General features: G+C 33.4%; 1 protein-coding gene across 15 annotated transcripts in view; it reads left to right on the forward strand.

The window, feature by feature from the left end:
• The window catches only part of LOC123541703 (low-density lipoprotein receptor-related protein 1-like), a 113,027-nt gene that overhangs the window by 24,525 nt on the left and 60,996 nt on the right, over window positions 1-27,506 (forward strand). For 9 of the 15 annotated variants that reach the window (XR_008368547.1, XR_008368549.1, XR_008368546.1 and 6 more), the window contains exons 14-37: window positions 1,799-1,976; window positions 2,706-2,837; window positions 4,698-4,928; window positions 5,332-5,506; window positions 6,106-6,233; window positions 6,520-6,685; window positions 6,974-7,095; window positions 9,002-9,133; window positions 9,604-9,813; window positions 9,980-10,150; window positions 10,765-10,938; window positions 11,315-11,485; window positions 11,757-11,930; window positions 12,530-12,697; window positions 13,034-13,207; window positions 15,155-15,322; window positions 16,669-16,842; window positions 18,564-18,731; window positions 19,110-19,283; window positions 22,012-22,179; window positions 24,178-24,351; window positions 25,577-25,750; window positions 26,413-26,542; window positions 27,011-27,122. Coding sequence is in view for 9 of the 15 variants with exons in the window: in XM_053530929.1 (XP_053386904.1) it covers window positions 1,799-1,976; window positions 2,706-2,837; window positions 4,698-4,928; window positions 5,332-5,506; window positions 6,106-6,233; window positions 6,520-6,685; window positions 6,974-7,095; window positions 9,002-9,133; window positions 9,604-9,813; window positions 9,980-10,150; window positions 10,765-10,938; window positions 11,315-11,485; window positions 11,757-11,930; window positions 12,530-12,697; window positions 13,034-13,207; window positions 15,155-15,322; window positions 16,669-16,842; window positions 18,564-18,731; window positions 19,110-19,283; window positions 22,012-22,179; window positions 24,178-24,351; window positions 25,577-25,750; window positions 26,413-26,542; window positions 27,011-27,122 (3,948 nt within the window). In the remaining 6 variants the exon portion in view is untranslated. The remainder of the gene's footprint in view (window positions 1-1,798; window positions 1,977-2,705; window positions 2,838-4,697; window positions 4,929-5,331; window positions 5,507-6,105; window positions 6,234-6,519; window positions 6,686-6,973; window positions 7,096-9,001; window positions 9,134-9,603; window positions 9,814-9,979; window positions 10,151-10,764; window positions 10,939-11,314; window positions 11,486-11,756; window positions 11,931-12,529; window positions 12,698-13,033; window positions 13,208-15,154; window positions 15,323-16,668; window positions 16,843-18,563; window positions 18,732-19,109; window positions 19,284-22,011; window positions 22,180-24,177; window positions 24,352-25,576; window positions 25,751-26,412; window positions 26,543-27,010; window positions 27,123-27,506) is intronic. The other 6 variants (XR_008368551.1, XM_053530928.1, XM_053530926.1 and 3 more) reach the window with 2 other exon arrangements.

A 27,506-nucleotide genomic window follows, 5' to 3' on the forward strand; every position in this document is an offset into this window, starting at 1 on the left:
CATTCATTAAACCTTTATGGGATATGCTCTATCCTATTTTCTATAACAGACCATAAGAATATAATTTTACCTACTACTTCATTGTAGTGCAGGGAAATTCCCTAGAAATATATCGGCCATATAGATTTATAATTCAGTTCTACCACATACGATCACCCATATTAGAAATTTTACATAAACATCTATTCCCCAGCTGAGGTTCGAGCAAGTCCAACTAGAGCCTGGTACATTGGCGATGCATTCCATCAGGAATGAGGTGTCGAGTGTGATTAATATAACTTGTAGAACTTCCTTCACAATCGGCCTAAATACATTATGTATAAACTAATATAATTTTATAATTTAGAAGGTGGTTACAATTTCAATGGTACGTATGTATACATAAGTATATCATATAGAAGATGCAAGAAAGTGCTGTAGCATATGTTTTACATATCAATTTGATAGGTTTAATTAGTAAACATTTGTCAAATGCTAAAATAACGTACGCATGTATTTTATAACAGACACTAGAATTGTCACAAACTTTAAATAATTACCACTTTATCATTACTTTACAGTAGAGTAGACACATTTGCTTTTAAAATCCAACAGAAATTGATTGACTGTTTAAAAATTGTGAATAATTCTACAGTTCGGAAATCTTAATCAGTCGACGAATACTTCAACGCTCTAGTGTACCCATGTAATATTTCGAAATAAATTGCACAAACGACCATTCTAAGAGAGATATCGTTACAGCAAGTTAGTAAATGTAGTTTCTAGTTTCTAAAAAAAGTAATACAATACATAATTATATATTATAATCTTTTGCCTTATACTAGTGTTAATATGCCATTGCGTCCTCTCAAACAAAATTGTTTTTGTTAACCTATTCAACTGTACGCCCTTAATGATGTGGCCAGACGACGTTGCTTTGTACTGTCGGTGTATTATTCAATTGTGTCAAGCGGGTGTGTTACCTAATACTGGTATTACAGACACACTGGAATGTTATGACATGTAGTGTCATACAAAACACTATGTTAGGCACTTCCCGGGACACACAGAACACATGTGAATTATTCTCCTATTGCTTGATTAAATTCATTCACTGTGTCATCAGACAAATTTCTATTCCCGATCTTTGAATGCGTTTTGACATTCCAGTATCACATAAGGTGGAACTGCGACCGAGGACCTTATTTGTAAGATGCTAATATAAATGTTAAACTGTGATGTTTTGGAACGGCTGTCGCTAATGTTGTTTAAACCTGTAGCCAGACCCATTTGCACTGTCTGTCTATCTATCTATCTGACTATCTATCTATCTATCTTAAGCTAATAGGTAAATCATTTTAGACGACTGACGATTGTCCTTATTCTACAAAGGGGTATAGTTTAATATTGGGTAATCAAAATTCAAATACTTGTAACTGCCACAATCTCATATCAAACTCAGTTTAAAATCAGTTTATTGTGAAAAATTGATAACAGTCTTTCATATTCTGTCACTTTTTAAAAATTAATCACATTTAAATATTAACAATTTTTATTGTGTCGTTCTTAGAAAATGGCATTGGTGTGCAATTTATTTTGAAATATTACAATAGTATACAAATACCTTAACGCCTCGACTGATCCATCATTCAGTTTGGGCAGTACCACTTGTTCACCAAAGGAGTGTTTACTGAAAACTTACTGACTGAACAGCGAACAGTGCATACCATGTTCGCACAAGCTCATCTTGGTCTACACTGGTCGCAAAGGCAGACTCGCTATATAACCGCCAGCAGACTAAAGATTAAGATATTTTCAGAATTACTTAGTTTGGATTCATCCTACAAACACTGGAGGTCGTTATGTAAGTTCGTATACCCTCAACTCCAGAAGGAATGGTGAGAGCAACTATAAGTACCGGATCATTGGAAACACCTCTGTTGATATAGTAGACATGAAGGGTTTAGACAAACGTCTTCAGTCAACAAATATAACAAGTAAGCCGGAAAATATAATTGATTTACGTATTTCAAGGATTTTTAAACATGATTTTAACTACCTGACGGCAATGTTTGGTGTATACGATCTATCACTAAAGTATGTTATCATTAGATACCAACTTTAAAAGTAGAACCATCTCATCAAATGGCATTTAATTTTTATAAATGTATGAACTAGCTGTGTTTGTGTAGTTGCAATCACATGTATGTGTACTAACAGTGATTTGTTAAGAAAGTTAGGTTTTATCTACAAGATCATCCTGTGTTTATTTATTCATTCATGAAGTGTGTACCATTTCATCATCTCATAAAATACTGTTTATATATACTCAGACAAACATATGATTATTTCACGCCTACAGATTCTGTGTAGTAATCAAGCTCTTTATCATAAATTTGAGTGGAAGAAATCTTCATTTCAAATATCAGCCCATTTGACAGAAAAATATCAATTATCATTGTTATTCAATCTTGTGTTTGTTAAGAAAGTAACCACAATTTGACTCAAATACTAAATTATCTAAACGTCAGACAAGTAAAAAGTGATAACTTGGGGCGATTTAGATAATACCTTTAAAGTAGATAACGGTTTTATTTTACTTCGAATAGGATGTTCTGAAATGTATCAGACATTCTGGATAACTGAAAGTAGTTTCCTTATCATAACAATATTGAAAAAAATCAATTTGACATAATTTCAAGAAAACATTTTTTATTTACATTAAGGTCCTTGTGCATACGAAGATGGTGGGTGTTCTCAAATCTGCATAACACATTACACTAATGATGAAATGACGCCTGTATGCGAATGCCGTCTAGGATATATCCTTGACAAAGATAATGTTACCTGTAGTTCAAGTAAGTATGAGTTTAAGTGTAAGACGTTTTACTGATACCTGTTTGTGAATGCTGTCTAGGATATACCATTACAAAGAGAGTCAGATCTGCAATTCAAGTAAGTGTTGTGTTGTATGTAGCAATGTACCCCCTCGAATATGTCTCCTGTTAAGGAAATGCGCTTACGATATTTCATTAATTCAGACAGTTGTACTTACAATTCCAGTGCGAATTAAATAATAATTGCTATGTAATGTTGCAGTCATTGTAATTTAAATTTGCTTGTTGAAAATTTTCGGTAAAGTATTATGGAATGATTCTAGTGGTTTTCGTGTATTTAGTGTTGACATTTGCTAATGACTTTTGCATTGCATTAGGTGCTACGTAACAGTACAAAAGATAAATTTAATGGCACGGTAATTGTAAAATTTCTCTTAAACACAATTCAGCTGCACTTCGGCAAGTGCTGCATATCTTTGGTTAAGATAAAGGCTTCTGGCATTGAATCGTGTATGTTTCCGCTTATACATAGTAAGTTGGCGTATAACGCTTTAAGAAATTTTATTCTCTGCAACCTTTGAAAAGTTTATATCTCTTTATCACATTTTGAAAGTACCGTATAGCGGGTTATTTCTGCGGGGGAAATATTTCTGCGTTTCTGCGGTCTCTCGGTAGAATCGCAAAAATATTTCCAGCAGAATATTCATCCAGCAAAAATTTAAAACGTAAAAAATCTGCTTTTTTTTCACCAACGTTGTTTCACGCTATGCTACCCGAGTTAATCCGAAGTTCACAATGGCCTGGTCTAATTATTGAAAATTACCGTTGCCACCTAACAATTACCGATAATGGTATAATCATCATAATTAGGTGTGATGTTCAACCAAAGTCCTTACTGTTAATCCCACAGAAAACGTTTTTCTTTTGTGAATGAAATAAACTGAGTGAATTTCACTTGTGTTGTTCATATTAATCCCTTGTGGCAATCTTCCGAACTAGGTATACTTTAGTGACCTTTATATAAGTGTAACCGTTAGATTTATACCGTAGTTTGCAGTTGTTGTGCAATAATTTATTGTTGATCGATTTACATTTTTCTCATTTCGCAAGTTATTATATCCTACAATGTATTCATTAAATGCAAAGTTACCAGTAATTTAGTTTATTGTTTTCATAAGCTAATATTCTCACAACTTCCGACCATGCGAGGAATTACCTTCTCCCTTGGCATCGAAAACGCAGTAATTTCTATTCCTTTTTAGTGAAAACGCGGAAATTAAACACGCAGAAATTTGTTTCACATTTTTGGGACCCAAACGCAGAATATTTTGACCGCAGAAATAACCCGCTATACGGTATGTGAACCTATCCCTTAAATGTATTTTCAGTCTCAAAACAGTTAAGACAAAACTAATCATAGAGTTTTAACTACAAAATGATTATGTTCAGCAAAGAAAATAACATGTCTTACCAGTCATCAGTGTAATATACAGTACAATTTGCATTTAGACACTACCCAAAGGAAGTGGTGTCTAAAGACAAATGGTCTCATAATACAAGTTGACATAATTTGTTCTTAACACTATAAAAGAAACTGAAAAAGTGGTCTGTCAATGAAGGTGGTCTTTTAGAAGGCGTAGTCTTTCAAGCAAGTTTGACTATATTTCGAACAAAGATAAGGGTTATAGTAAGGTGTAACACCCAGTACCCTAAAGTATTACAACATCTTATACACTGTTCCCTAAGTTAGTGAACTTCTGTGACCCGTTTTCCCAAATTAGGTAATACTGTAAAAATATAGTTAACTTTAGGGCACATGAAATTATTCTTAGCTGAAAGCTTTGTTGTATAAATTTACTCCAAAGTTTGTTTCTTCCACAGCTATTGTAGACGATAACTTTCTCGTTGTGGCTGATCTGAAAAATAAAAAGTTACTTCAAATAAGCCTGGAGAATGGTAACATCAGTGCCATGCCAAACTCGGATAATGATGATTATAGAGGTGTCTTCATTGATGTTGATACAAAGAAAATAATATGGTCAGAAAATCATGACGGTAACATATACACCGCCAATTTGAACGGGACAGACCAGCAAACACTAAAAGATATAGGTGATGTATAATCTAGCTTTTTTGTTTTACTTAATCGTATCTAAAATAATACTGTTATGAAGTTTACTTGTTTGTTTGGTTTTTAACGGTGGTTTTTAACAGCCATACATGACGTTTATTTATAAATACTAACAAGTAATATAGTCATAAATATCATACACATTCCATCGTTCTTTAAATACTATGTTAATATTATAGAAAGATATGTCTTTAACTGTAGAATGTTGTTGGCAACTCTGTATATCCGAAAACCTGCCATGGTGTAGCACTTTTTCACGTTAGACAGTAATCCAGCTGGGGTGGTGGTTCTGCCCGGGTGCAGATATAATGACCAGGATTTACTAGGTGTCTTCCACCAACTTCAGTATAAGTTTTAAAACAGCTATTTCATAACAATTTATAGGAGATTCAGGTTATCCATATCGTTTTGACAAGGATATGACAACAGGAAACTTGTACTTCACCACCTACTATCATTCTTTTATTGGAGTATTAACACCCTCAGGAGATTTCTTTGCTCTGAATGTTGCTTATTTATGGATAATTCCTGGCGATATTGTGGTTCATCCTGGAAAAGGGTAATAATTTTTCCAAGACAGTAATATTTTATCCGCTAGTTAAGCCGTACAAAATTGCTGTTCGGATTGCTTACACTTTTTGCATTTTTGCAAACTCGTGCATTCATATTAATCAAGAAACAGTAGTAAGGATAGAGTTTTAGAATATTGAATTTAATAGGATCACTTTAGTATGCCTTGATTTATAAAATTTACATGTTTTAAGTTTTTGTTAATTCTTAATATTACAAACAATTACACAAGAGTGTTTGATCTCTGAGTAATGATCATGGTCGGAAGGTATATTACTCCTTTGAATCTAATTAGTTCAGAACATTACTTTGAAAATATCGAAATTTAAAACTCACCTTCCTACATAGAATACTGGTATAGTATACGTACAATTGCACTTAGCCGTATTTAGCAGTTACATTCCTATAAGAAATGTTCGTACATTAGGAATTACAAGCAGGCGTATTTTGCATTCACCTTTTTATAGAATATACTCGAATAATTATGAGGAAATGCGCTTAGTTGTATTAAACATTCACCTTCTTATAAGTAATGATCGTAGATGAGTAAATGCAATCATTAATATTTACAATCATAAACGAATTCAGATTTATGTACTACACAACCTATAACCGGCCATATGTGGGCCGTGCAGACATGGATGGGAAAAACAGCGTTAAGTTAATCCAGGGAAACCATGTTGAAAAACCTGAAGGTCTAACAATCGACTTTATTAGTGAGTTACCTCCCGTAATTTTGTTTCTTTGTGTGATATTAAGGTAGAAACTGATACTTGGTGTCTATATCGAAGCGTATCATTGCCTCTAGTAGTCACACTCTTTAATTGTGTAATTGTGTAATGAGTAGAGTGCATGTATACCGTGCATTTTGACTGCCCACAATTTATGTCTGTCAATCGCCTTTGGAAATGATTTTACGTTGCATATTAAAAAACACTGCCGTAAGATTACATATAGTTATGATTCTGAAAATCGGACATGCAGTGTAGTCTTTAATTATAGATGATCACCTATACTGGGCTGATTCAGTGTACGATACAATACAGCGTTGTGATCTTGATGGAGAAGACTGTGTTACTATAGTGAACATCACGGGAACTGGATTGGAGCAAATCAAAGACCTTGTCACAGATGGAAAATATTTGTATTATTCCGCGTTCAGAAAAGCGTACGTGACGTAATGAATATACAGTTTGTGTCTTAGCTCCCTTCTTTCTTTTATGCTTCTTGAAATGGGTACTTTCCGTTACAACAAAGTGAAAAATTCTTTCATTTTGAAAATTTCATTTGAATAATTGATGCCAGTTTACTTCAGGAGAAATGATCATAATAATTTAGTTCAGTATTATCTGATTAGTAAATAAGTACACAAACAACATATAATGATACATTTCAAACATTTAAAAATTGGTTATAAAACGTTTTTCATTGAGTTATACATTTTTGTATATTTAAGTCATGTCGTTCGTGTGGAGTTGAAACCACCGTACACCAGGACTGTAGTAGGACAGAGTCCGGGCCTAGGAAATCTTGGTACGATCGCATTTTACAGCAGCACAAACAAAAATATACAAGCAGGTATAATTAGTTTTACATATAATTTCAAAAAAAAAAAAAAATATTTAGGCCAATTTCAAAATTTCTAGACATCAGAAAAAAGTGTGCATTTATTTATTTTTAATGTACTTTATAGTATACGGATAATAATTTCTTTTTTCGCAAACTTAAGGAGGTAGGTTACCTTAATATTTGTATGTGCGCATGTCAAACCGGAAGCTAACGTGACGATTTACGACGACGTTTACGACAAACTAAATGTGTTTGTATATCCATTCTTCTGAAAAAAAAAATCATGAACCTGCCTCCGATCTGATACCTAATGGTTTAAAAATGCAGAAATAATGAATAAATTGCCGCAGAAACGCTTTAAAACATTGCTGCCTTAAAATGACGTCATTGACGTCATAACGTTACGTGTCGGTTACCGCGCAAAATTACTAGCTTTTATTTTGAAAGTACGTTATTCTGTGCATTTTCTTTATTTGAACTATTTTTAAACAGCCCTTGTTTGCTGAAATATTTTACATGAGTCTTTCGCTCTGAAAAATGATCAGTATTTTGCTTCTTTTATGTAGTTGTATTGAAATGTTATACGGAATGTAAGAAAATGGATGAAGGTAACTGATGTTACTGGGGATATAGTTGGGTGAAAGGTTACTCATTACGGCCATTTTAAATGAAAATTGAGCAGTTTGATTTGTAATACCTATTTTTCAGTTTCCGTCGATATTTTGTTACTTATATACAAAAATTAAGCTCTATGTTCAAATATCAGTAGAAAATTGTTGTTTCTTGAATTAAATTGTTGTTACCATGGAAACGAAGCCCGTGACCTATATATCTAAATGTTAAATTCAAAAGCGTTGACACTGGTCTATTTAAGGAACACAGAATCGGTTTTGTTTTTACATTTCAACAATATCCATGAGAATGATAGCAGCATGCAGAACGATTTTTCCATAAAAATTGTCAGACGAGGGTACTCCTGTCAGAATTTTAAGCTGTGAAATTTGTTTAAATAAATGCAAATAACACGAAAATATTAATTACGTTAGAAATAAGTTGTTTTAAAGCTACATTGACAGGAAAGATAATTGTATTTAATATTTTTTTATAAGAAATTACGATAAAAAGCAAGATATAAGCTATCCTAAACATCTCTGTTGCCATGGTTACTTTGAACTTAAAAAAAAATAGGGTACCATGTAAATTGCTTGGTATTTTTCTAATTATATTACCCAAATATTCCATGTTGGTCGTTAACAGAATGGCACTGAAGCCGTCGAAAAATCCCGTTTACATGCGTAGTTGTTTAAAAATGAGAGAAAATGCGTTACCATGAAAACACGAGCCCCGCGACATATACCTTTTAAGCTTTTATTAGAAAGCTAACGCGCATGCTAGTAAAACTGTCAATTATGCAGACTTCTACGGATAACAATGAAACCAAATTACACCGAAAGGTGTTAAACATTCGTATTTTCCTTCTTCTTTCAATATAAAATACCTTCGGAGGGTCATGTACTTCAAACCTGGATAAAAACTGTACTTGAAGAGACAGAGATAAACGAAATTGAGATTGTAGCAGTTAAATCATTAAATTAAACGGAATACCGAATATTGCTGCGGTTCAACTAATTTGAATTTACCCTGGTAACAAGGTAACCGACCTCCTTAGAGACTTAAGACTCAAAGTTAGCGTAATTCCGAATTACATGTTTTTCAAAAATACACTAGTCTGTAATGAATTTATTGACATATTGACTCTCATGGTGACCATTACATTCTTAGCAGTTTTCTGACAGAATGTGACAAAATGATAGTTGCGTTTCTCTTTTCTAAAAGGATAAAATCCCTGAAATTCTGGTGGCACAATATAAAATCCAATAAAACAATGGGAAATACCTATTGTCTCTTTTTTCAGTCAGTAATACATGTAAAGCTCGCAATGGTCGTGGAGACTGTAGTACAATATGTTTTCCAACTCAGATTGGTAGAACATGTGCCTGTGAAAATGGAATTTCGCTAAACGCCGACGGTCGAACTTGCTCCAATGGTATGTAAGCTCTAAAATGGTAGCTTTTTTTTATAATTTATTAGTCTGAATAAAGAGTACTTCTACTGCGTTTTTTTTATCAAAAACCCTTAATATTTGTGCTTGTTTGTTTTTGGTTAAACGCCATTTTTCAAAGGTATGTAACGGCGGGCAGTTATCCTAACTAGTGTTCTCCTGGGCTCTGTACAGGTAAAATCCTGTTTTCTACTAGTAAAAACGAACTTCCCCACATGAATCAGCGGTGGAGGACAAATGAATTCAGAAACAATATCTTTTATCAAAGCGCCACGGAGAGCATATATGCCTCGCCCAGGGATCGAACGCACGATCCCGCGATCCGTAGATCTGCGCTCTCCCTATTGAGATAGCGGGCTATAACCCTTAATGTGTTTTTGAGTGAGCTGTATTGCATTTAAGTATATGTGTAACTTTTGAGTATTTATTATTGCATTGACTTGCTTTCGTTTCAGTCTACCAGTGTACAGATCTTATTCGGCAGACAGTTTTACTAAGTGGGGGCAAAAAAGTCGAGGTTGATGTTACGTTCGGTAGTTCTTGTCTACGACATCTTAACAACAAATGCAGGTACAGGTGTCCAGCCAATTTCGTGCCACGTTTTGACACCATTTTAACATGCACGAATGTGGGTTGGGATCTGGAGTCAGAAACGCTCTGTAAAGGTATAGCAGTTTATTTTGTTTGATGAATTATGTGCTTCTAAAAGATCTTCTCATACTTTTCCTTACTTCACGTTTCAGTCTTGCGTTGTTGTCCAGATTAGAGAATATAAGCCTATCATGTAAGATTCAAAGTATTTGTCTCTTTCTTTAACCTATGTTACTTCAGAATTAAGATGTTCAACAGTTATTGACAACGGCCAGGTTGATTCAAATTGTACACGAGAAGTGGGCCGAACATGCGATTACCAGTGTAATAAGGGCTTTCTAAAGACGGCAGAAATTGTCGTTTGTACCAAAAATGGAACGTATCATATACCGGAAAGTGGATTGTGTGCAGGTATTTATTATATCTGATCTTTGTCCAATCCTTAGCATCATGTTTGAGTTATAGTTGGGACATACTATGCGTACAGTGTTAAGAAATCTGGGTCTTCTGTTCAAATCACCTATAAAAGCAATTGACATTTGTGCATACTGTATTCGAGAAAACAATCATACCAGCAGAAAATATATTTTGTCGCATATTCTATGAATACATCAATCATCTTCAATTTATATTTCTTGTACAAAATAGTGCTAGAATTATTTACACGCAGAAAAGGCACTGAGTATGCAGGATTAAATTAAAAAATATTTGACACTTGGATTTAAAACATTTTACTTAAGTTCATCGTTTGGGATTCGATAGTATTTGTGCAAACATGTATTATCATTTGTTTATAAAGTACTCCACGTCTGAAAATATAGCTCCCAGCAGCACACGCCTTTTCATTCCAGCTATGAAAGTCGAACTTGCATACGGAAAATAGAATATGATATTACGAACTATCATTACAGATCCGTTTTTATGTGAAATAATTTCTAACACTTAACGACCTTTGTTCATTATTTATAAAACTGAATTTTAAGACTGGAATAAGAGTTATCCTTATTTATGTTATTTTATTGCAGCGGTAAAATGTCCGTCAAGAATACCAAATGGAGAAATGAATGGAACATGTAGCCAAACAATTGGAGAAACATGCGAGTATAAATGTAATTGTGGTTTTAAAGCAGACAGCTCCCTTCTTAAAATAACATGTAATAGTACCGGACAATGGGGCGCAGCAGACAACGTATGCCTTGGTAAATATTATTGCACTGAAAAATATCTATACTATATAGCATGTGTAAACCTTACGTATATAATGTAGGCGTTATTTTAGTCAATGTTTAGGATATATAGAAACAGTACTTTTGTAAGTTCACTACAATTAAATGACGAAGCTAGAGTTTTGGTAAACCAGTCAAAGACAGTAAGCCTCTAGTGTGAATATGTCAGTGAAAGCATCAACCGAAGACAGTCAGTGAGCGTTTTGTGTGATTATATCTCCCAGTTAACACCGTACACAAATTTAGAGGTTACCGGTAGTTTTATTTAATATTGTAAGGTCATTCTATCCACTTTTTTATCAGACTATTGCTTTTATTGTGTTTAACTGATAATCTAATTTCTATTTAGAGATGAAGTGTCCAGGTACTATCGACAATGGAAAAGTAAGTCAAGACTGCCAAAGAAAAATTGGTGACAAATGCAATTATGAATGCGATGACGGTTTCGTTATGACGAGGGAAAAAGTTGTATGCACAGGAAATGGAACATACCATGTACCTGAAAATGGTCTTTGCACGCGTATGTTGAACGTTTCATTCCAACATTTGAAAAAAATGTAACTATAGTTTCATTAGGGTAGTTCTTGACAAAGCCTTAATGATGTGAAATAATAGTAATGATTTCTAACATACAACTATACATTTGAGACAGTCGACTGCCTTTTTCTGCCGATGTAAGAAAAGAAATCATTTTATTTGATGTGAATATTTAATATTGAAACAAGAAAAAGGAATAGATGAATAAAAACACGTTTATTGCTATAAAGCCATACCATTTAATTACTTTTCAGAATACAAATGTAGTGATACAATTGAAAATGGTAAACTGGATAAGGACTGTACAAGAACTCTTGCTGAAACGTGCACGTACAGGTGTAACAAGTACTTTTCTTCATCATTCAGTGACAGACGAACTATCTGTCAAGTTGACGGATGGAATCCGGATTCCTCCGCTCTTTGTACAGGTATCTAGACTTGTTTTCACATATCAAATAACAATAATGGCACCAGTGCTTTATCTGTTTGATCCTCCAGATTACAATTTCTCAGACAGTAATCTACACCTCCTCGAACGTACCTAACACTGGACAGTATTCTTAGGATTTCCAGTAACAACACAGGATAGACCAGTTTTTGTTCAACTGTTTTGCCTCATTAGGATCAAATTATACAGTGTTACAGATGTGTAATTTATATATTTGTGACATACAAGTTACCAGCAGAAGGTCATTTTATATCCACGCAACTTTGGAATCTTTCATAAATTTACCGTTTATTTCGAGTTAAAATATTGGTTTCGCATTATTCTCTATATACTCAGCAAACGCAGCTAACAACTTGTCAGCATGTAAAAAACTGGTAAGAAAATCACAAGTGTGTTTAGTTTCATTATTTATATCATTGTCAATTATGGAAACAATAGGTTGACCGTGGAATGATGAAGAATAAACAGTATTATGGAGTTTTGACCATATTTTTGTTGAGGTTGATATGTTTGTTTTTGTGAGCCACTAGTATATATATCTATAATACCAATTCATAGCAGTATCCATGTATCTTTCAGAATCTGTATGTGCAAATAATTCTCTGGCAAATGGAAATATCACAGGAAAATGTTCGAGTAAAGTTGGTGACAAGTGTATGGTTCGATGTAACCAAGGTTTTGTCAATACAACAAATGTAGCCGTTTGTTTAGAAGATCTTGTATGGCATCCAAAGGACATATGCATCGGTATATAAAAATCTGGATTGATATAATCATGGTTTATTTTCTCAAAGTCTCTGTACTAGCTAGTAGTTTGCGGTCGATTGCGTTCTTTCATTATGGTTGAATATGGTCTTTGCAGTAAATTTTGAAAGTTTTGTTTTATAATCTAAGACTCTAACAGAATTTTCCTGCAGTTTGTTTAAGAATTCTACAATTTTAAGTTTTACCGTTTACATGTTATTCTTCTGCCAATGTAAGACTAGATTTAATTCATTTTGCACATTTACATTTTGTGAGTACTTACATAGCCACTTAAAATTACAAAGGTATATCAATACTGCCATTTTATTTGCTTTTCAGCATTTAAATGTAGTGATACAATTGAAAATGGTAAACTGGATGGGGACTGTAGAAGAACGCTAGGTGAAACGTGCACGTACCGGTGTAACAAACACTTTTCTCAAACACTCAGTGACACAAAAACTACCTGTCAAGCTGACGGATGGAATCCGGATTCCTCCGCTCTTTGTAAAGGTATCTTATGTTCACATATAAAGTAACAGTGGCATTAATATGCAATCTGTTTGATCAAGCAAGTTTGTAAAATTGTCTTACTTAGATATCAGCTATACATTATATGAAAGGTTGCCAGAGATGGTTGAACGAGCTTTTTTGATTTCTTGCTGTCAGTAATGGCAGTTCGGTCTAATTCTACATGTGCATATTGACAACGGAATACCCTATCAAAATCATTTATCTATAAACTCGGAAGTTAAAAACATATTGAGATACTTAATAAGGTATCCGGTCCACAAATAAGAAAGTTTTATTTAACAGTGCTATTAAAATAAATCAAATATTGATGCCTGGTAAACTCCTTTAATTTTGGTATCGTTTGAAATTGGTTTGTCTACTGCAAAAGAAAATATAAATTACATTACAAGAATATAATGTTACGTTTTATACCTTATAATTTTCAATGATATTTTAACAGAAACCCAGTTATTACAGTGTATGATTGATCATTTCGTTGTCAAAAATATTGTAGGAATTCATGTATATTATTTTATGGTCATCTTATGTACTAATTTCTGTACAAGCGGACACATCTCTTTCAAACGATAAAAAAGACATAGGTCACCAGGCACCAAAATGTTACATATTTGTAGATAGGATACCTGTAAGTCATTTTACCACCCATAGTTATCGTCAGAAGCAAATATAGTATAAGAGTATAAGAGCATTGTCTTACATTTGGAAAGAATAAATGTTAAAAATAATTTTGTCCAGTATCTTATAAACAGAAAACAAAAAGAAAACTTAAAGAAGTGACAATATGACTTTAACCTTAAAGTCTAAATTATTTTTTATATGGTCAAAGGCCGGTAACTCGAGCAGGCACGGCTTTATGAAAAACTCTTGAGTTATTCAAATACAAATGCAAGCGCCAGGTATTTATACGCATAAAACATATGTATATATGAATATAAGTTTTGGAAGATTGCTCAAGAATAAAGGCATATTAAACTTCCTGGTTTAATTTATCGTTGCAAGCCCTTCAGTTTATATTAATATCTAGATATCTTATCAAAGTAATTTTATTTATTTTGCTTTTTGGTTTAAAGATATATGATGTTTAAAGATCAAAATCTGAATTTTTTAAGTACATGCATTTCGAAAAATGAGATCCGTTTTAACCTATCAGAGGTAGCGGTTACTTGAAAAACAACTACAATGACACAGTACTTACATGTGTATGGATAGATGCTTGTAATATAATGCATTACATAATAATTTTGTTTTTAGTTAAGACTCATTATCTTTTGAATATCTGTCGTTTTCTTCTGTAATTGAATTAGCTCTAAAACACTATTTGCACTATTTGTTAATAAATAACTCCAGATTGAATAAGGAAAGTCAAGTAAAATTCTGTTAACCCACAATAACGCAAACCTTGATTAACAACTACCCAGAGGAACTAAAACTGGGACGGTATTCTTAGAATTAAACTTTCCAAAAACAATAGAAAATCAAGCAATACGTTAGGAGCAGTTGTGGTGCTGATGTATCGCCACAAACATCAAAACATATAATTAATTTCTTAGGTAGGAAAGGCCGAAATGTGATTAGTTAAACTAATGTGTATCCTTAGCACTTTGAGAACTTTCAAACATGTATCGTTTATTTCGAGTAAACATGATGTGTCCTGTTTACTGTATTCATATAACTTGTTGTATATTTAACAAAATAGTACTTAACTTGTCAGCCTGTAGTAATGTGACAAGAAAACGCACAAAGATATTTACTTTTATTTCTTTATGCTTTGATTATGAAGCATTGGAAAGCATTGTATGATATTAACGACTATAGATTGAATGAAATAAAGAACCTTACGGATTTTTTCCATTATCGGTTGAAAATATGTATGTCGAGTGTTATAATCATTTTGGAGACTACAAAAGTATTCATATTGTCTTCCAGAACCTATATGTGCGAATATTTACCTGGCTAATGGAAATATCGTAGGAAGATGCTCAAGTAAAGTTGGTGACACGTGCAAGTTTCAATGTGAGCCAGGTTTTGTCAATACAACTGATGTAGTCGTTTGTTTAGATGATCTTGTATGGCATCCGAAGGACGCATGTACAGGTACTCGTATATAAAATATACCAGATTACTTGTGTTTGTTTTAAGTCTAAGTACGACCTAGTAATATATTCTTTGGAGCTGATGATTGTCTTTGTGGGGCTGTTTGTGCTACTTTATTGTATTTCTACTCTTGCCATACCTGAAGTGCTATATTCTTTGTGCATGGTTGACTTCTTTATGGGGTCGACTGTTGGACTTCAGTGTCTGTGTTTCTACTCTTGCCATACATGAAGTGCTGCATTAGTGGCTGCGGTCGTTGAGTGCGGCGTTTCCTGTTGGACTTCTTTCCTTGCTTTTGTACTCTTTTCTTACATGAAATGTTGCAGTTTGGGCATTTTGACTGTGTGTGGATTTTTCTATTGGACATCTGTGTTTATTTTCTACTTCTCCCTGTATATGGTGTATGAACGACTGCTTTCATTGAACGTGTCTTTTGCTTATGGATCTTTCGCACGTATTTCTTCTATCATTTTCCTACACGAAGTGTTACATAGCTGACTGAGTTGTTTTTCCTCTTTGACAAATGTGCTTGTGTATTAAATTATTCCCTATATTTAGGTATAATAGTTAAATGTAGTGTAATTACAAGTTTGCAGGTGGATAGATTAAGGTCATGCCTTTCGTCATTGGCAAATTTGTTTTCTGGTAAGTTTTATACTCCTGAAAACATAGTTAACTATGCAGAAACATAGTTTGGCTTAACCTTGACTACTTGAACGAGCTAATATACAAAATGCTAGAGTGCTTTTAGAAATCAAGTAAACGCCGAGGATTGAATCCTCTAAATGTCAGTTACATTTTATTACTGCTTTTTGTGCAAATTATGTATATTTGCCATCACAGAAACAGTAAAAATACATTTTTGTCTGGATTTTAGAATTAGTACCTTTATCGATTTTAGGATAAAAGGCATGTTAAGTTGCTTTAAGAGTTTAACTTTATTTAGGACGTTCACTATCCAGGTCGTAGTTCATAGAACAGTTTATAGTAAGAAAAAATTCGGTTAAATTAAAGCAATTATCAATTGTTGAAAAGGGCATGCTTCCATATGGATGATCTTTTGCAGATGTTTAAAACAGATAGCATAAGTATATAAAAGAATCAGTAAATACTACCACTATAAAACACATATCTATTGCCTGACTACGCTCGACGGAACTTTTCAACTTATTTTCTAAATGTTCGATTGACTATCCCCGCGATTTTCATGATTAAATTCTGCTTGGAACGCAATTAATAAAGAGTATTGCATGCAATGAGAGGAAAATGTCATCTAAGCACATATAATCATAAATCTTGCATAATTTGTACCCATGTACAAAATAAAATTATGATGATTTGATAAGGTTACAAGTGCGACGATCAAATTGAAAATGGAGCATTAGAAGATGGATGTACAAGGACGATCGGTTCTTCGTGTCAATACAGCTGTAATAAATATTTTAAGTCAAGCATCGCAACGCAGCTAATTACCTGCCAGGCTACTGGATGGAATCTGGGGACATCTGAACTTTGCAAAGGTAAATTTCAGTTTAGAAAAAAATAGTTGTGAAAACAAGTAAAACAACGCGCTGTTACAGTAACTAATCTTACATTTTGGCATCTATAAGATGTAATATATTGATATTAAGGTCTTATCATATCATTTGTTGTGGTAATTTGAAATAATTGTGCAATAAGGGGTATGATTTCAGCATATTTGTGCATATAAATCATCTTTATCTATTTTTGAAGCAACCCGTCTGTATTATATTTCCGTTACAGCTTCTTTTTGTTGTAGGCCCACTTTTCAAATGTGTGGCTCCGAGGCAGTGTTGTAGTGCTCTGTACCTCCGAGAAATCTACCCATACCTATTATCTTTTTTTAGAACATACCTTTAACGGGCAAATTACAAACATACTCATCTATAATAATAAACAATGAGACATGATGGAAACAAAAATACCTACGACGGATATAATATATAATATATATTTTTGACTGCTTGTTGCCAGGATAGTAGCAATTTGAATTATTGTTGTAAAATATGGTCTCCCTTTTACCCCTTTATCATTTTAAGGCAATGTATCCGTAATAATAATCGACAATGTACATTTGATTACGTGTTCTCCGCATGCGATGTCTGTGTGAGAATGATAGAATTTAGGAGATGGATACGAGATTACGTAATTAGACAGAATTTAACGAAATTTTTATAAGTCAGCTGACTTAAGGAGGTAGGTTACCTTTATATTTGTATGTGCGCATGCCCAACCGGAAGCTAACGTCACGATTTACGACGACGTTTACGACAAACTAAATGTGTTTGTATATGCATTCTTCTGAAAATAAAATCATGTACCTGTCTCCGATCTGATGCTTAATGGTTTATAAATGCAGAAATAATTAATAAATTGCCGCAGAAACGTTTCAAAACATTGTTGCCTTAAAATGACGTCACTGACGTCATGACTTTACGTATCAGTTGCCGCGAAAAATTAATAGCTTTTATTTCGAAAGGACGTATTTTTGTGCATTGTTTTTATTTGAACTATTTTCAAACTGCCATTATTTGCTGAAATACTTTTTTATGAGTCTTTCGCTCTAAAAAATGATCAACATTTTGCTTCTTTTATGTAGTTATATTGAAATATTATGCGGAATGTAAGAAAATGGATGATGGTAACTGATGTTATTGGGAATATAGGTGGGTGAAAGGTTACCTATTACGGCCATTTTCAGATAAAAGTTAGGCAGTTTGATTTGTAATACCTATTTTTCAGTTTCCGTTGATAATTTGTTACTCATATACTAAATCTAAGCTCTAAAATTGCTGAAATTTCAGTAGAAAATTGTGGTTTCTTAAATTAAATTGATGTTACCATGGAAACGAATCCCGTGATCTATATATCTAAATGTAAAATTCAAAACCGTTGACACTGGTCTATTTAAGTAACACATTTTCGGCTTTTTATTTGCATTTCAACAATATCCATGAGAATCATTGCAGTATGCGGAACGATTTTTCCATAACAAATGTCAAATGAGAAGTAATGCTGTAAGTATTTTAAGCTGTGAAATTTATTTAAATTAATGCAAATAACACGGAAATATTACTTACCTTAGAAATAAAAGCTAAACTAACAAGAAAGATACTTTTCTTTAACATTTTTTATAAGAAATTACGATAAAAATCAAGATATAAGCTATTTTAAACATCTCTGTTGCCATGGTTACTTTATGGTAATATTTATTCTACAGAATCGGTATGTGAGGACAAAACTTTAACAAATGGGAGAACAATGGGGCAATGCACAAGCAAAATTGGCGAGACGTGTATGGTACAGTGTGATAAAGGTTACATTAATACAACCGATAAAGTCGTTTGTCAGGATGACAGTACATGGCATCCTTCTGACTCATGCACAGGTACGTCCAAAAGATGACGCATTCATTTACATTATTTACAATTTTACAGTACACGGTTTAACAACAACATTCTAATTGTACGCCGAAAAAAGAAACATTTAGAACGTAGTAATTAGATCTTTATTGTGTAAAATCATTCAGAAGATATCTTCGATGCTTATATGCTATCCATCACTATCATGTGTAAAATGTTAAGAAATAACTTTGCACGATTTGCTAGTAGCAACACATTTATCAGCCAACAAACGTTTGCAAAATTTTACTGTTTTTGCTATGTAATTTATAGGACTTTATGCAATCGCTTAAACGTAAAACTATTTCAAATGAAATGTACACTGCAAATTCATATTATCTATCTTATTTAAATTGTATTTTCAGTATTCACATGTAGTGATAAAATTGAAAATGGTAGCTTGGATCCAGGATGTGCAAGAAGAGTTGGTACATCTTGCAAATACAGTTGTAATAAATATTATACTCCAAGTGTAAAAGACTTCGAAATTAAATGCGAGGCCAGTGGATGGAGCCCTGTGGCAATTAATCTCTGCAGTGGTAAGCATATATCTTTATGATTCTGTTATTTGTTCTATTCATATCTATAATTCATACCAATTTAACTTTTTTTAATGCTTTTCCTAATTTCTATTTTCTCACTTCTATCTTAGCCAAATTCAGTTACTGTCGGATAACTACTTATGTTTTGATGAGAAAAGGGTCATACAGTTCTAAATACAATGTACATAAATATATATACTTAGAAATTATTTACCGAGTATGAATACAGGCTATTAAAGATCATGCACTGCAAAGTGTTCTAGGAATTCTAAGAGAACCTTTAATAATATTGTACAATCTTACAACATTACTTGTAAACATTATCTATTACACAAATTGCTTCAAGTAAAATATTTCAAAAGACTTTAATTGTTGTTTGTGAATCAAAATGGATCTTTCAAAAAAGAGAAACGATAAGTAACTAGAGCTATCCGTAAGACAGCGCGCTCCACTATTCGGGGATTTGACAGTAAAATGAATATATGTCTGAATAAGAGACCTCTACTTTAAAAGGAAGATACACCAAGGGGCATAATTCCATCAAATACACAAATTTGAGTTATTAGGATTGTTACAACACATGCAGATGATGATGATAAAGATATATTTTGAGTTTCAAGTCATTATCTTATATAGTACCAAAGTTATGTCCAGAAAACGAAGTTTGTAAAAAATTTAAGTATAAAAGGGGCATAATTCGGTCAAAAATACAAATCAGAGTTATGGGGATTGTTACAACACATGCAGATGATAATGATAAAGATACATTTTAAGTTTCAAGTCTTTATTTTATATTGCATTAAAGAAGTATCCAGAAAGCGAAGATTGCAAAAACGATTTTTTAAAAGTACAAAAGGGGCATAATTCTGTCAAAAACACAATTAGAGTTATGGGGTATGTAGAAACGCATGCAAATGATTATATTTAAACAAATACCTTTAATTTCAAGTCATTATCTTTTAAAGTACCAAAGATATGTCTATAAACGAAGCTCTCAAAAATATTTAACATGAAAATAATTCAAAGTATAACTTCTTGGTGACCTTGACCTTGGGTATAATGGGCCCAGCCCCTGCACACACTTTGTTTGTATACTGGACAATGTTTATGTAAAGTTACAGTAAGATATAAGCAAAAGTAACAAAGATATGACAGAAAAACAAAGGTTGCCGAAAAACTTTAACCTTAAAAATAACATAAGTATAAGACCTTGGTGACCTTGACCTTGGGTATAAATGGGCCCAGTCCCTATACATACTTTGATTGTATGCTGGACAATGTTTATGTAAAGTTACAGTAATATATAAGCAAAAGTAACAAAGATATGACAGAAAAACAAAGGTTGCCGAAAAACTTTAACCTTAAAAATAACCTAATTATAACAGCCTGATGACCTTGACCTTGGGTATAATGGACTCAGCCCCTACACGTACATTGTTTGTATACTGGACAATGTTTATGTGAAGTTACAGTAAGATATAGGCAATAGTAACAAAGATATGACAGAAAAACAAAGGTTGCCGAAAAACTTTAACCTTAAAAATAACCTAATTATAACAGCCTGATGACCTTGACCTTGGGTATAATGGACTCAGCCCCTACACGTACATTGTTTGTATACTGGACAATGTTTATGTGAAGTTACAGTAAGATATAAGCAATAGTAACAAAGATACGACAGAAAAAACAAAGGTTGCCGAAAAACTTTAACCAAGAAGGGTCACGCCGACGCCGACGCCGGGGCGAGTAATATAGCCCCCCTATTCTCCGAATAGTGGAGATAAAAATTGAATTACATCTCTTTAACATCATCCAGTTGCTTAAATAAATAGCGACGTCTCTGTAGAATGAATAGCGTATAATCAATAATCATGTATTGTACAATTTATTTGACCTGTCAAAACCTGTTCCCGGCTTTCATTATATTCTGTTCACGCTTATATAAGATTAACATGAAAGCCAGAAACATGTTTTGACAGGTCAGTTAAAGAGTACAATATGCAAAGGTAAATTATATTTGTTATGAGATAAAACGTAAAACTATCATCTCTTATTATAAGTGATGACAAGAGTCTAAATACAGACTGACACCCGATTAAGTTATTTCCTTCATTATTTTTGCTGATCCATCCAAACATTCATACTGTCAACCAACCATTATCTCGGAATTACGCGCTTTCAAGCCAATAATATTTATCCGAATATTTGATATCAGACAATACAACGCCATTCATCTTCTTTCGTATCTTCATTGTACTGATTTTACACTAATTACTTACTAGACATAGCTTAGATTACTTTGAGGAATTTAAGTCCTATTTTAAACTTACTACCAACCTACTTAGTTATTGTATCTTTGTAATGCAAATTAAGAATTAACGTCACAATGTTGCACATATTACAGTGAACTAGAAACGAATTACATTTTATTTGATTTTCAGTCGAAAATATAGCTTACGCAATGGATGTTTTGACAATTTGAAAAAGCTAATGTTTAGAACAACTGTTTGCATGCCTTTTCTTGAATAAGATTTCGTTGGTTTAGATTTATCCCCTGACAGTTTTGTTTACTTCCTCAATTAGAAATGTATTCGATAGTCGTACATAGCACTTTTGTTCAGTATATGTGCTATTTCCACATGCTGTTTTGTATTTTATGTTCTGTTACTGTTTGTTTAGAAAAATTATAATATAACAAACGTTTCTATGGTGATATGTTTTGTAGTTTCTGCATGTGAGGACAGTTCCCTCTCCAATGGAAAGATAATAGGAACTTGTTCTAAAAAAATTGGTGACGTTTGTGAGTTCCAGTGCGACAAAGGTTATGCAAATACAACTGACTTAGTTGTCTGCAAAAGCGATAAAATGTGGAATCCTAGTGAGTCTTGTGAGGGTATGTAAAATGGAATAGATTTCTTCCTTACCATCTTAAATCTTGTTTTCTAAACTCATTTGTTTTGTTTTCTGAATTTGTATAATGCGGATGCCTGTGATAAATCAGACACCGCTTTTAAATCACCTGAACCAAAGGCTCAAGGTTAGTTTTAAATATGTGACCGCTCAATGACCGTCGTGAGTCGTATGTCGTGTGTCGACAATTCCTAAAAAAATCTTCTTCTTCAAAACCAATGGGAAGATTTACATTACCTGATCCTTGGGTGCCATCCTTTCAAAATTGCCCAAAGAATTGAAATCCATGCGGAATTCTGGTTGCCATGGCAACCAAAAAAAAAGAAATCTTCTTGTCCAAAACCACATGTCATGGAGCTTTGATAATTAGCATGTAGCATCATCTAGAGGTCCTGTACCAAGATTGTTCAAATTATCCCCTAGGGTCAAATATGGCCCGGTCCTTGGGGTCACATGGTTTTTATAGACTTACATTGGGAACACTTTGAAAATCTTCTTGTCTTAAACCACAAGGTCAGGGCTTTACTTTGATATTTTGTATGATGCATCATCTAGTGGTCCTCTACAAAGATTGTTCAAATTATTCCCCTAGGGTCAAATATTGCCCCGCCCAATGGGTCACGTGATTTATATAGACTTGTATAGGAAAAAATAAAAAATCTTCTTGTCTGAAACCACAATGCCTAGGCCTTTTGATATTTGGCATGCAGCATTACCTTGTGGTCCTCTACCAAGACTGTTCAAAATATTGCCCTGGGGTGAAAAGAGGCCCTGCCCCTGCACCGGGGGCCCCCATTTCTACATAGACTTTTATAGGATAATAAATAAAAATGAGCCGCGCCATGAGAAAACCAACATAGTGGGTTTGCGACCAGCATGGATCCTGACCAGACTGCCTTTTGATATTTGGTATGTTGCATTGCCTGTTGGTCTACTACCAATATTGTTCAACTTATGCCCCATGGGTGAAAAGAGGCCCTGCCCTGGGGGTCCCAAGTTTAACATAGACTTATATAGGAAAACAATTTAAAAATCTTCTATTTGAAAGTTCAAACCCTAGATAGCCTAGCCTTTGATATTTTGTATGTATCATTACCTAGTTGATCTCTAACAAGATTGTTCGAATTAGGCCCCTGGGGTAAAAAGAGGCCTCGCCTTGGGGTCACTTTTTATATGAGTTATATAGGAGAAAAATCCTCAAAAATTATCCGAACATATTTCGTAGACTGTTTAATTATAATTATCCGATGACCCCAAGTAATAAGAGGTCATTAGACTGTGACCTTGTCCTACTGACCTACTTTTTAAGATGCAGCCTTGAAATTTGGATAACATGTACAGTTTTGCACACCGATCTTAAAACTGACTTTCAGTGACCATGAATGTGACCTACTGACCTACTTATTTGCTTTTTGAGATACAGTCTTGAAATTTGAATGACATGTACAGTTTTGTACACCGATCTTACAACTGACTTTCAGTGACCATGAGTGTGACATACTGATCTACTTGTTTTTAAAGATACAGCCTTGAAATTTGGTTGTTATGTACATTTTGCGCACAGATCTTGAACCTAAATTTCATTGACCATGAATGTGACTTACTGCCCAGCTTTCTTAATATTTTTACATCAGTTTGACATATGAAACATGTAGCTCATATATCCCAGGTGAGCGATCCAGGGTCATCATGATCCTTTTGTTTATTTATCTTACATATAAATACCAGCTTTTCCTGTTTGTTTACATGTTGAAAGAAGATATGACATTTGACGCATAACCTGTAGCAATAATCACCTGCGTGATCTGTGTGATGATAAGTCTATATGTATTTAGATATAAAGATTGAGTCTATTTAGTATTTATGATACCTTTTTCACAGATCTCTGCTTTAATGCATATATAAACACCATATTTATGATTGAATATTTCAGAGGAAATGAGTTAGTCAGTTCTTATTGTTGTTTTCGTTTACATTTTAGTTGTGAAGTGCCTTACTACAGTTCCAGATGGAGAAATTACAAGAACCTGCGATTTTTCCATAGGAGCAAAATGCACTTTCAAATGTAATGCTGGCTTTATTGCAAACGAACTTTATCAAAGCATCACATGTAATAGCAGTGGACAGTGGGACGCTTCGGAAGAACTTTGTCTTGGTAAGTTTAAATTATGTCGAAACTTTACACATTTAGCACGAGTTTCACTCGGAAATCTGCTAAAATTTCAAAAATCTGACAGAACTAGTGGCAAGATATTTAAATAACCGATCTAACACAAGGATTGAACTGCACATGACAAAATGAGTACAACTCTTGCGACATGTTCCCAAACATAAAATGAAGTACAGTTGGAACTAAATATCTTGAACTCGCTTATCTTGAAGTATAACGCCCGATCCCTCGGAATCCCATGGAATTCGAGATACCGAGTTTCAACTGTATTATCTAATGCGAGAACAACATAAATAAAATGTTCATCTTAATTTCTGATGCCTGCTTTACGATATTGCTTTGTAGGTTTGTTTATCGTGATTCCATGCTGCATATAGCGTAATGCTATCATTTACATTCCATTTTATCCGTTTTCTTATATTACGTCACACACATATACGACCATACTGGAAATCCGTTGGATGTGTTTTATGTACTTCTTGTGTGTCGTATTCATTAAATAAAGTTATTATTTTATTACTATTATTATAATCATCATTATCATTATTATTGTTATTTCATATTATCTTTCAAGATTTTATCAATATTTCTGGCAAAAAACTGTGTTCCTCTTCTGTTACATATAGTGTCTTAAAATCTTGGTTATGGTAACATTTGTTACTAGAATCACAGGATTGTAAATACCATTATGATACCTAGTAAAGTATTGATTATAGCTGAGTCATTCAGAATTTAATCGCTAAAAAGTATTTAATTTCGTTTTCGAGATATCGAGTAAAGATCTTACAGAGACATAATAAGTTCTGATGCGAAAAAATATTTGCTCTTAATGTTTAAATAATACACCGTTTTGGACAATAGCTAAAGGTACTTGTCTGTGACCGTCAAAAATAGGAATAACCCTTAGTGCATTGTGAATATGGTTTAAGATGTATTACGATGAGAAAGTTTGATGGATTGTTCCATATGACAGAATATGACATAAAGTTATAACGTTAGTAAAGAAAAATATAGAAATACGATTGTTTAAGTTAAATAGTAAAGCGCAGGTTGGTTACGAGTTTGTTTTATATTTCAATATCAGAGTGCAAGGACAGTTCACTGTCATTTTATTCATTTTTTTTAGTATCAAAGAAGAAATTTTCACTGATTTCTTATTGACATTTTCTTTCAGTATAATAATTTGAATTTATTCATGGTTCTCTTCCAGCTATAAAATGTTCGCCTTACGTACCAAATGGAGAGATCACTGGGACATGTGACTTAGCCATAGGGGCAACATGCAAGTTTACGTGCTACAGTGACTTTAAAGCAACTGACCTACATACGAATATAACTTGCAACGCAAGTGGACATTGGAACATAACAAATAATCTATGTCTTGGTATAATATTATTCACATACGTAATGTTTCTGGCAATGTTTGAATTAATTTACATTGTGTTTTCAATGTTTAACATGCAGTTAACACATAAGTATGTTTAAATGTTTGGTTTAAATTTCCACGTGGTGTTTTACCATTGATTTCAACTGCATTTATCTGGGTATTCGTTTTGTGTTTGCTGCCAATGTATAAATTGTATTACTTTGACTTTGTACTTTTGATAAATGCCTGTCTTTTACATACCCTTGCAAACACTCATGTAGCGTTTCGTTTTAGATGGGATATAACAAGCTAGCATCCTGGAGCACGGCTGTACTAATTGGATCTTTGTTTATATTTTTCTACATTTAGTAATTTCCTGGGAGAAAACTCATGCAATAACCTACATGTATGTTTACTAATTTTGAAATAAAAACTCTTGTATATCAGCTGAGGCAGGGAGATGTAACGGAACGACTTCAACCACAAAACAAGAAATGATAAAACTGGATAAAAGTCAAATTACATAACGGAATAAAATTTGAGTGAATGATAACCGTAAATGTAATTTATGTGTGATGAAATTGCATATCATGCTGAAAGTAGATTAAAAGTATATGCTTAAGTAAACATGAAATTAAAACAGTGGAAGTATAGATAATTGTCTACTTTCATTTTTACAGAGCGAATAAGTGTCACCAGAGAATCGTCGTCATCAAATGGATTACCTGTTCCAGGTGTCGCTGCTGGTATAGCCATTTTGCTATTAGCAGTCTTCTTGCTAATCGGTGCTTTTATATTTCTGTTTCTAAGGTAGAGTCTATTCAAATTAATTACTGTCTTAACGTAAATTTCATTAAACATTTTATTGCAAATTCTGCAATTGTAAATATGTGCAAAGTGTACTAGAATTTATCAACATGCCTGAAAGAAAACAATGTTTTCAGCACAGCATGTTATCATTAAGAGGATATAAAATATAAGTTTTAGTTTCATAGGAGCAAACAGATAAATGAAATTTACTGTCTTGGTTAATAAGAAGTTCTTTTTTTTTTCGTATTAAATATACCACTAATGAACTTTAAATAAACGCACTAAAGTAAACTGACCTTATTTAAATGAACCAAGTAGTCAACGTTAAACTTTGGATAAAGACACGTTTTTGCCGCAGGTCCAGCAGCATAAAGATATTTTCGTCATTTAATCAGAAACACGAGTTCCAACGATAATTTATTAATACCAATAACTTTGGTGTTTTGTTCAGTACACTGTATGTTTCAGACGTAGCAGCAATTTGTCACCCTTTCGCCATAGTAAACCAACCGCCTTTGAAAATCCAGGTTATTTACGGAATATTGACACCCCTGTCCAAACTATAGATGAATCCTATGTTGTGAGTATATCATTATTAGCATAATTATGTTTGTAGGAATATCAGGTAAATAACTATAATTCTTGTCTTTAGCTATATGTACTTTTCCAGACTTACGTCATTCTTTTTAAATTTAGAAATTGCTTTGATAGCTTTGTGATTGATTTTTTTGTTTGTTTGTTTGCCTGTTTTGTGTTTAACGACGTTTTCCAACAGTATTTTAATAATATAGTAGTGGGTAGTTAACCTAACCAGTGTTTCTGGATCCTGTACCAGTTCAGACCTGTTCTCCGCAAGTAACTCCCAACTTCCCTACATGAATCAGAGGTGGAGGACGATTGATTTCACTGACACAATGTCTTCTATCAAATTGTCACGGAGAACATACGCCTTGCCAGGAACCGA

Source organism: Mercenaria mercenaria, chromosome 19, assembly GCF_021730395.1.
Source record: "Mercenaria mercenaria strain notata chromosome 19, MADL_Memer_1, whole genome shotgun sequence".
In the NCBI taxonomy this organism is placed as follows: domain Eukaryota; kingdom Metazoa; phylum Mollusca; class Bivalvia; order Venerida; family Veneridae; genus Mercenaria; species Mercenaria mercenaria.